The sequence below is a fragment of the Alligator sinensis genome, unplaced genomic scaffold (assembly GCF_000455745.1).
Source record: "Alligator sinensis unplaced genomic scaffold, ASM45574v1 scaffold680_1, whole genome shotgun sequence".
Lineage (NCBI taxonomy): Eukaryota > Metazoa > Chordata > Crocodylia > Alligatoridae > Alligator > Alligator sinensis.
In genome coordinates, this window is record NW_005842508.1 from 959,061 (window position 1) to 970,519 (window position 11,459).

At 40.5% G+C, this 11,459-nt stretch overlaps 1 protein-coding gene across 3 annotated transcripts in view; it reads right to left on the bottom strand.

Moving 5' to 3' along the window:
• Positions 1-1,053: 1,053 nt before the first annotated feature.
• MFSD9 (major facilitator superfamily domain containing 9) overlaps positions 1,054-11,459 on the bottom strand; it is a 12,469-nt gene continuing 2,063 nt past the window's right edge. For 2 of the 3 annotated variants that reach the window (XM_014523607.2, XM_025213185.1), the window contains exons 2-6: positions 9,483-9,570; positions 7,994-8,037; positions 5,991-6,120; positions 4,524-4,733; positions 1,054-4,035 (exon numbers count right to left, since the gene is read on the bottom strand). In XM_014523607.2, coding sequence (XP_014379093.2) covers positions 3,236-4,035; positions 4,524-4,733; positions 5,991-6,120; positions 7,994-8,037; positions 9,483-9,570 — 1,272 coding nt within the window. In that variant the 3' untranslated portion in view covers positions 1,054-3,235. The remainder of the gene's footprint in view (positions 4,036-4,523; positions 4,734-5,990; positions 6,121-7,993; positions 8,038-9,482; positions 9,571-11,459) is intronic. The other variant, XM_014523608.2, reaches the window with a different exon arrangement.

The window sequence follows — 11,459 nt, forward strand, 5'->3', positions numbered from 1 at the left end:
TAGAACCCCCACCTCCCAAATCCTGCAAACTAATGGCAGGGGGAAAGCAATCCAAATGCAACTCATGACTTTTGGAGACAGTGAATATGGCAAAATGCCAACCTTATTTTCTTTGGCAATAAGAATGATTGCCTTGGGTACCCTGTCTCAGAACTGGCAAGCAGGACTTCTTTATGCTTTCTAAGTTTTTCCCCATTTTATCTTTCCGTTGCTCTCCTCCATCTTTCATGGTTAAAATAAAGACTAACATGAGAGTCATAGATTTTAGGGTTGGAAGGAACCTATTAGATCAGGGGTGGGCAAAATGCGGCCCGTGGGCCAGATGCGGCCCACCAGACCATTCTATCTGGCCTGCAGTCCAGTGACCCTGCTAGGAAGAGGCCAGCGCAGCCCCTGGCCTTGAGCTTACAGCAGGCAGCCCACCTTCACATCATGCACAAATCTAGGGGGTACATGAACTTCATACCTCCCTCAGGGGTGCACACAGTAGCAGGGAGCCACCCCCCTCCCACCCCCTGGACAAGCTGCCCACAGCTCAGTGCTGCACCCTGTCCCACCCCAGCTGGGCACTGCCTGACCTTGCCTCAGCCCCACTCCCTCCCTCACCACAGGGGCCTCAATCTGCACCTCCCCTACCCCCCCTCCATAGACTTACCAGCCGGATACTACTCTTCAAGCTGCCAGGCTGCATTCCTGGCTGCATGCATGCTGTGGCTGCGTGCACAAATGCGGCATTTATTGGTGACGTTAATCGGCTACGTGGGCCAAAACCTGCCAATTGCCGATAATGTCGATTTTCCTTTTATCGGTGCTGATCTGATATGGACTAATATATCAGTGCACCTCTAATGCCATGCTGAACTGGACTTTGTTGAAAAGAAAGGAAGAGGTAGCCTGGACCTAAGAAGCCAAGAAACAAGAGAAAAATGAAGGAACGGGGTAAAAGCAGTCAAATACAGTGCATTCCATTCAATCCTATTGAGTTGATTATCTATATTTTGTGACAAGGTCTTAAAAGGAACAAGACAATTACTGAAACAAGAAGCATGGAACATCATTTAATTTTATTACTGTTTTTAATAACAATTTTAGTATCATTCTTTTGTGACCGTGAAGAAAGAAATCCTTTAAAAAAATCCTTCAGAAATTATTTGATTATCAACTCCAAACACTTCTTTGTCCAGAAGTATCATCATCCCTGAGACCACGTTCCAGTCCACGTATTAGTCTTCTGTGCACATTTAGACAAGAAAACTGCAATATCTCTTCCAAAACAAAATAGAGTTATGCAAAAATATCTGCTGGTTGTAAAGAGTACAACACACGTCCATTTTTGTACGCATAAAAGTATTTACACTTTCAGTTCTGTCACCCATAAAAGTGGTATTTGCACACTTACCCAGATTAATGCAAGACAATCTTCATTGTTTCTTTGGTCTAATGCCTTGGGTTATTATTGTTACTGGAACTTAAAAAAGAAAGTCTTTGTCTATTTATTAGTTATCAGATCACTAGGCAACATTTTTATCAAAGGTTTTTAAGTTCCAAGAGATAGCAGCAAAAATCCATTTCATAATATAGAAATGCAGTATAAAAGTGGATAGGGTGACAGAATATTTTGAGGTGCTTGGTAAAGTGGTAGCTGTAGGTTAGTGACTTTAGGCTCCTAAAAGTAAGTTAACTTAGGAGCCCTTTTACTTTTGAGGTTGGAACTTGGGCACATCTGAAAATTTTACCTAGGTAACAATTCTTCCAATCCATAAAGGGAGGAGCAAAAGTGAGAATATATTAAAATATAAGCAACTCTATTTTCTATATGAACTTGAACTCTTAGAGAGAAATCAAGGTTACCTCCTGCAAACATAGAAGATGCCAGCCCTGTATGTTTGCTAAACTCAAAAGCACTTAAAATAATTATAAGATCTGCAGGCATTTTTCCATGGTGCTCCTACTGAAATCAGTGGGATTTTACCACTGACTTCAAATGGGAGTACGCATTCTGGAAGAGAAGACACATTACTGAGGGGAAAAAAAGATGATTAAAAAACCCTACAAAACACCATCTGTGACAGTTATGAAGTGACGCTTTGTTTATAATTTTTGAAAATGCATATGCACACAATGTTTTTATATAAAATTCACACAGCTGGTTTTGTATGATATACCAAATAATTACATGGAAAGTGCATGAGATTTTCAGGTAAAAGACATTAAAAGTGCAAGATATTTTTTTTTTTAAATGTGGAACAAATTTAAAGCTCATGAAAACAAATGACTACTAGTGATTACTGGCCTGAACCAGGTACAATACAGAGCAGTACTCTGAATTGTGTCCCCAACTCTCTTGATGCACCTTTGCTTGCAAGAATCTGTTAGCTTTGGCTTCCTAAACCATTGCAGACAAATGAAGACTAGACCAGCACCAACTGCATATACTTTCAATTGTTATCTAAAATGGCATTTGTACCTATATTGGTAGAGGTAAAAGACAATGAATTAATTCAACATCAAACAGTTAAAAATATTTCTCCAGAACATTTTAAAAAGCCAACTGAAGAACTGAGACGGAAAAGTTACACTTAGAGCAGAGATGGAAGGAAACTGCACCGGGAATTTTGGGGAAATTTTAAAACATTTATGGCAGAAGGTAAGCAAATGGAGGTGGTAATTAGTGCAAAAACCACTAGTGCAAGTTTCAAGATAGTTTACATTCAACTGAATCACCTCTGCTCTGGATGGTGACATCTTCTCTTAAAATACATGCTTCTTTTAGGCCTGCTAATACATAAAAGTGCCAGAACATACATGGTTCTATTACCCAGAAACACTGGGGCAAAAAGAAACAAGTATGGGATATCAAGAAAGTTCAGGGTGGGTACATTTCTAGGCGAAGCACTGATGAAAGTATTGATTTTTCAACATGCCATTGACACTCGAGAACTCTTATTTTTTAAATTTTCTGTTCCATTCCTGCGCCTCTTGTTGGTGTCTCTAAATTACACTTATGAGCATTTGTCTTGACTTGTGATACTCCATTAGAAGAGTCCATGTGAATCTGAAGGCCGCATCAGGCCTCACTGCCCTTGAAGTTGTTGTTTCTTCTTATAACATCCTGTGAACTTATTGTGCTTACAATAAACTTCTTTTGTGCTTATTGTTCTTTCCCACAATTTATCCCCAATTCTTTGAATTGCTCTGTTTCATTTAAGATAATAACCCTGTCCAAAATAAGATGTTACTCACTGTTAAGTTTAATGTTTCTAGCACTACTGTATTGTGATTTGTTCATTACCATGATTAGAACAGCCATCAGTCCCAGCCCCACGCCAACAGTTGGAGGGCCACAGGGACTGAACTCTTGTGCAATTCCGGAGAGAAGAGGAACAATTATACGCCCCACAGATGTCACAGACTGACCAATTCCTAGGAGTGTACCACTGGCATGATTTCCACCCAGGGTCAGTTCCAAGTCAGTGATACAAGTGCGTCCTACAGTAGTTGAAAAGGCTAAAAACGTAGAAGACAAAATCACTGTCCATATACTGAGTGCTGAAGAATACAGCAGTATCAATGTGCATGTGAGAACACTGGAATGTAATAAAATTGTGTAAGTGTTATGCTGATATAGCCTCGTTATTGTTCCAACTAGGAAGCCAGCAAGTGCTCCAAGGGTACTGCCATAACTTATCAGGTACCCAGTCAGCTTAGGTTTCACTCCAAATCTCTCTTCAATTGCCAAAACAAAATTGCTGTAGTACAGCATTACGGCAACAGACATTAGTAGCCGTACTAAAAATATATCCCACATATCAGAACATGCGATGCTTTTAATCCTTTTCAGTACTGGCACAACTTGAATCCAGGGAGACCAGAGAGGAACATCACATTTCTTTGTTCCATTAGCTACTGCTTTAATCTGTGAGTCCTGGTTCACCTTTCCCAAGATATTCTCAGTCATCTTTCTGTTGCAGGTGGTTTGCTCATGTTTGCTGCTCACTGTGTTTTCTTCATCCCATGGTAACATCCAGACAAGACCTATACAGAGAATGCCTTCAGTAATCAATTAAGCATCTTTAGTTATACTTTTTATGTTCACAAACATGTTTTAATAGTTTATTTAAATATAAAATGCAAATAAATTAAAAAGTCTTTTGAACTTAAATAGCACCTTTTTTTAAAGAAAGGGACAAAACATTTTACAAACACTAAGCAGAACAGCATAACCCAGGAGGTTTTGAATACCTCATTTTAAATATGGGAAAACCAAGCAATTTGCTTGACTAAAATATGCTCAGTAGATCTGAGAAATTAACCTAAGATTTTCAAGCTCAAAATCACTACACTCCATTGTTTGTATGTGTCTGCAAAAATGCTGTTGAAGAGAAGAGGTATGTTGGGCTTTACAAGTTCACATGCAAAAGGCTGTTTAAATATACAGACTGGATGGAGATTACTGTTCTTGTTAAAAGTATCATGACTGCACAAAAAAACAGACAAAGCCTGAAGTGCAAAGTACAACTTACCAGCATTCAGAATGAAGATGGAAGAGCAGATGAAGGATGTCAGGTAGAAGCCACCCTCTCGCTCTGTAAGGTAGCCACCAACCACAGGACCCAGAATGAAGCCAATACTGGAGGCTGCATTGAAATGCCCTATAATCAGTGGGCGCTCTCTCTCAGACACCAAGTCGGAAAGAAGAGCTTTAGAAATGGAGAGTGTGTGTTTGAAAATACCTGCGAGGCAACATAAAAGAAATATATGACACTCAGTCAAGCCATCTGTATCATTGTTATGTAGTCTGTAATGCCATATATAATATTTTGAATTACCGTTTGAAAATTCTAGGAATGACAAAACATCCCCTGCCAGCACTAAAGCAGTTGTGTCAGCCCTGGCCTTATGATACATTAGACATCACCAGTTCTCATGGCATCTTCAGCAGCTAGAGTATAGGCAGCATGTTCAACAGGGACCAAAACAGCTAAGCTAAAGTAAGATGGAAGCAACAGTTGTGAAAGGATCCCCAAACAAATGAGACAACTGCTCCTGTGGTCACTGGTGGACGAAGAACAACACAGCTGCTTACAGAAACACCAAGAACTATTATGGGAGCTGACAAGGAACTATAATACACCACACACAAAGCAGGTGGTAGGGAGGGCATGCAGAATAAGAGAAATTTAAGCATATTCCAAAAATACCATACATGCACTTAGTGAAATCTCCTGCCCTTTCCTTGTAACAGAAAAACACTAGATCATATCAGACAGCCCCTATGGGAGCATCACAAAAATCTTTCTAGAAGTAGGAGACATAAGCCAATCACCAATTTAATCAAATTAATTAAACTCAGGGAAAATAAATAAATTGCCTCGAAAAGCCCCTGAAACAAAGAAACATTCTTTGGGACAAGGCAAATATTTAAGATGCTAAACCCTTCAAAATTTTCTAACATAAATGGTGAGGCAAATGTAGCACTAGTGTCACAGACGTATGTTTATACACCACATATGAATTTCCACTGATGTAGCAAGTCATTTTTTTAGCTGACAGTTTATTTGGAAATATGTTTTCCGCATGATAAAAAAATGCATGTTATTTCATGCTGTGTTGCAGAAACAGACCAAGCTTTTCAGAAGAGACTAGTCATTCTGGTTCCCCCAAACAAGAACCTTAAAATGGTCTCTTTCCAGCCAGACCTTAGCATGAACTCTTACAATTCAGGTACCCCTAAAAAGAATCTCAGGAGTCATCTATTTCTGGGTACACTGTTTCTTAACTTCTGGAAAAGAGATCATGACAAAGTTCAAAAGGAGCAACTTGAATTTGAGTTTCTACAGGCTTCTTCTAATAACAATTGATAGAACTGTTCAAAACTGTTCAAACTGTCCTGCTTGTACCTATAGTCAAATGTCACAAACTCCTCCAGCAATAATTCTCTAGTTTAAGTTAAAATAAATAAAAGCCTAGGTACCAATACATTTACTCACCTACAGGAACTCTAGCAATAGCAAATAAAAACACATTAGTGGACATGCCCAGCAGCAAATAACCCAGTGCACTGAAGAGAATGCAGGCAAGCAGGGACTGTTTTCTTCCTACAACATCACTCCAGCAGCCCTGGACAAGACAAGAAATGAATGTTTGGAACAAGAGTTATCTACTTGGAGTGAACAATCTGCATATTTGATTTAAATGAATTACTTCTCTTTTGAGAAGAAGGGTCACCAGTGAAAGTGTTCTTGTACAGATAATGTATTTGTTACATGAACAGTAAGCAACCTTAAAAGTCAGAAGCTGGATACAATGGACAGAATTAAACTCTGAAGTGCCATGCACAGGTGCACTGGTGGCCGGCAGGTGCAGGTTGGCAGGGCCCATCGCGGCGGGGGAACAATGAGGCCGGGAGGAGCTGATGCCTTCCCTGGCAGAACCCAAGTGGTGCCTTGCCGGGAGTGGCTCGGCCAGGGCCGGTAGGAACGCAGGGCCCAGGTTGGGGCTGCAGAAGTGCAGGGTCTGAGTTGGCAGATGGTGCAGAATCAATTATCTTTATTTACATTAAATCCTATGGGGAAATGGTTCTGCTTAAAGCTGTTTCACTTAGTGCTTGGCTTTCCCAGAACCAATTAGGAGCACTAAGTGGGGCTTGCCTGTAGTCTGCTTCTGAGGCAGCTCCTGGTGAGACCCCCTGCTGGACGGGGAAGCCAATAGCTATGTGTCCAATGTGCATGGGGCAGGGAGAGCTCTGACAGCTGCAGTGGCAGTTGTCTCTCGGCTCCATGCACATCAGGACCCCTCCAATTGTGCACAGGGCCAGGAGACAGCTGCTGCTGCAGGCAGCAGAGCTCTTCTGGCCCAGGGCATATTGGGACTGCCCCTTATAACCCCTGCCTGGAGCTCCCCCTGGCTGCTGCAGAGGATTAGAGCAGGGCAGGACCAGCCCTGTACCAGGCTGCTCCCATTGGGAATAGATTTACTCTTCACAGGCTGCACATGTAGATGTGCTCCTGGGGAAGGCTTACTGTGCAGTATTTTACTGCACAGTAAGCCTATATTACATTAATAGTATGTGCAGACATGCCTGTATGTACTAGATGCTTGTCAAACACTAGGAGAAGACAGTGTCAGTTCGAAAGTATCCACAATCTAAGGGCATACCAATACGAAGAAATGTGGAAAGGAAAAACAACAAGTCATTTATAGGCAACATGATTTACTATACGTAAATATAGTAACCACGTGTGTTGGAAAAGAAGCTTTATGAGGGATATATATGAGGACATGCTAGGGGTCTTATAGGCAAGTTCAGGGAAACTAACAAGCATATAGGGGAAAGGCAATTGTATGCCAAACAGGTGGATGAGGCTAGGAGTATTTCTGACTAAAATGTCTAGATTTAAGCACCTGAAAGGTACAGTATGTATTCATGAACTATGGCCTCGGGGTTGGGTCCTTCCACATAGTTATCTTGGCATTGCAGTGGGAAAAAATGTAACCCAATAGGAAAAAAAAGAGAAAATTGAGATAAATTGTATGAATTAAGTCCATATGGCAAATTACAGGAGACCACCTATTAACCAGGGAAAGGAAAATCCAGATAATATGCTTTTTTTGGTCCATGAGACTATGTGCAAGAAACAGGTTACTGTGTTGAGGAACACAGCTTTAATAGCAGCATTGTTACAGAGAACTTTGAATGACTGACAAAGGTACACTTGACTGATTCTAAATCTAGGCAGGGCTTTGCTTTTCAGCTGAAAATCCCATCTTGTGTATTGGTAACCTGAAGAATTTGATTATACCCTATGATTGAGCCAAAAAGTTCTACACGATGGAGAAACAGCTGTTCTTTACGATCTCAAAAGGCTTGTGTGAATCCTGTTAAACATATATTTTCACATTCCCCCAAAACACTAATATCAATGCTATCAATTTTTCCACCACATTTAAAGAAACATCAATATATTTTTGAGACCAAGGATTACAAACTTACCACAAATGTGCTGGAAACAAGCTGCAGGAAACCATAAAGAGATCCTAAAATACAAATGTAAGGGAAAAAAATGCCACTGTGAGAATTAAGTGAGAATGGACCTGTAAAACTCTTTTAAAAGAGATTCTTCAGCATGGCTTTAGTTAATGGAGAAAGCTGAGAAAAATGTTATGAATCCTTTGTTGAAAGAATGGGTGGAAGCTCAGAAGCAAGCAAGACAGAAAGTCTAGCACAGACTGTGGCAACCACCATTTCACCATTTAAAGATACTAAGAGAAAGAGGAACAATTGTGTACCATATTTGCAACACCATTCAACCCAGAGGTGCTGCCTTGCTATAGGAAATATATGAAATTGTTATTGATTCTGGCAAAAGCAGGAGGGAATTTTCATTCCTAGGAGAAGCCACTCCAATTGCACAAGACTATAAAGATATTATTGGCAGGCCATTATGCTGTAGAAGATAACACAACTTCTACTTCTTCTTTCTAAAGTCATGAATCTAGTAGCACTTGGCAGCATCTGCAGAAAGCAACATGGACACAGCAGCATAGTATTTGCCAGGCTTCTTCACTGATTAAAGGACACTCAGATCCTGAGACCTCTAAATAGTCAAATCAACGTAGAGTGGAGAGGTGGTAACTTATTTTCCACTAGAAGTATTATATAAACATTCGCCATCAACCATACTCAAGACAGAACTTTCATTAACTCCAGAAGGAGATAAATTCCACCCAAAATGAACAGACAAGATATTAAAAAAACACAATTATAAAGATGATATATTTTTATCATTATTACTCTTTCTAAACTTTAAAGTAAGCCCTTAACTGTGAGTTAAAATCTTAGCATATGAAATTTACTTGCATAGTAGATTTTGCAAATAATTAATCAAGGGACGTAAAGATTTTATAACGGAAATAGATGAAAGGTGTATTACCAAATTGGGAGAGAAATGTATTACAAAAGGTGACCAGTCATTAGCAGAAATTTCTCTTGAAGCTTGGCTTTGTTTTTCTATTATATAGCTCAGGAAGTACTTGGGAGGTCCCTAGGGGGTACACACAGGTGGGGACAAAGCGCTGTCATCTACCACCCCCCACCTCCACCTCCCAGGAGCAGGGCCGAGGTGGGGTGGGGTGGGGTGGGGGTCAAGGGCAGCGGTGATCCTCTGCAGGTTGTGCAGGTGCCATCTGGCCAGCCGGACATAGGGCGGGGGGGGGAGCTTGCATGAGGTGGCCGCCGCTGCTTCCCACCACCCCTGCTGTCACTATTCCATGTCTGGCCGTGCGCCACCCCCTCCCCCACTCCGCATCTGGCCACCGGGGGTATACTTACTAAAAAAGGTTGAAACCCCCCGATATAGCTAATTCAAGTGTTAGGACTATTAATGTATGTCACACATCTGACTTGCTGTGAATTATTGCTAATACTCTTTTTACTTGACTTTATTCTTAATCTACTATATAAGCATGCATTCTGTACTCACCTATTATGCCAGCAATAGTTGGACTTGCCCCTAAAGACTTAATATGAAGGCTTAATAAAGGAACAACCATGCTCACGCCAAACAAGTCCTGAAAGTATAGGCAAAATGGATTTTCAATGGCAGACCACATTTACAAAGAGGCTGAAAACCTATAGAGCATTCTGTATTTTAAAAAGGCATTGTCCTGTTAAGTCAATAACAATCTAAAAGGGAGCAGAGGAAGGGGACAGACAAGTTTTGTACTGTATTGTACAAACTGTACGATTGGTCTCTCAGGTTAAAACAACTGGCAAAACTAGAAAATAAAAGCTAATTATTTCATTCGGCATTAGGAAGATATTCTAAAAACATGGAAAAATCATGGCTAAGCTAATTCCGAACATTTAAAGCAATAGTTAAGGTTTACAACATTTTTTAAAAGTACAAACTTATTTTATGAAAAATAAGTCTAATGCCGCAGTACAAGTAGTTTATTATGACACATCACTAAGAAAAACAATTTACCTATACAAAAAGTTAGGAATATGAAGATAAAGTATTATGTTAATTTTTAAGTGCTTTTAAAGCACTGCTTATCAATTAAAAAGGGCCTTACAAGTACAAAAATACAGACGTATCAGCTCTTTCCTTTATCCAGATCTCAGAAATAATTCAAGAAAAAGGTTAAAAAAAGACAGGCATAGTAAAGCATAATGCAAATGCTGATTTCCTCAGCAGTGTAAGAAAAAGGCAAGAAGGCTCCCCACTACTAACTGTATAAGGATCTCCTGGCCAGTGCTTTCAGTTTTTTATCTTTTGTTAGGTTTACAATATTGACCTGCTAATTCTTTAACTGTACAATACTGTTAGCATGCCACTTCTACATCAGAGTGGAACTGTACTGAAGGGGGCTATTGAAGCAGTACCACCTTTTATCAGAGACTACTACAGTTGAACGAGACTAGCAGTTTCTAATAGTCTGCCCAAAGCCAGAATCTGTCAGACATCACACAGGCAATGAGTCAAATGCTTCCAGCACCTCATCATGCACTTGGTGAGGGTTGATACTGCAATATATATAGGTAAAATGATTATTAGCTGAAGTCTAGTACTACCCATAACTTATACAGTATGTTATGTGTTCCTTAAATAACTGATTCCTTGCATCCCGCAATTACTGCTGCCAGCATTTGCATATTGCTGCAGAACAGTGATTTCTTGAGATGTATGCCATTTAAAAATATCTACTTGGTTACAGCAAGTTTATGTAACAGCCAACAACTTTACAACACCTTCCAGCTGCTATATACAGTGGTCATAAGTATCTGCCAACTCCTTGGAACTGTGTACCTTTACCCCAGCATTCAATTCATTCTAATTATTACTTACAACAAGTAGAAGGGAGCATATGAAATGTTGCAAACACAAAGGCAATCACATCTATTGAAGGCAATACAATCAAACTCCACGGAGCACAAATACCTGCTGCTTTTTTGGACTCATAAGGAAAAGGTAAAGCTAAAGAGGTAGTGCAAGCAAAGCAGTAAAATGACTTGTATCAAGATGAGAAGTGTATCAAGGGGAAGCTGGCAGCTGCTGCAGCTACGGGGCGCAGCGCATGAGCACTGTAAGCCAGGCTGGTTTCAGAGGAGGTGATGGGGAGAGAGAGAGAGAGGGGAGACGAGACGAGAGGGAGAAAATATGGGATTAAAAAAAACATTGCTGTTTTCTCCTAGACCTCATACAGACATTCAGTTTCTCCTGGGACAGTCGCTGCCTTCCCAGAAGAAACCTCAAGTGTTCAGGCTTTCTCTCCCAGGGTAAAAATAGCCACTACTGGAGAAAAACAATCTGGTAACAACCAGACTTAAATCACTCCCAGGAGAGTTTCTCTTAGGATAGTGAATGTTTGTACATGCCAAGGCTTCTAGAACCTTTTTGGTCAGGGCGCCAGTCGAGAGGCATGGGGGGGAAGGGAGGGAGGGGGGCCAGGGCGGG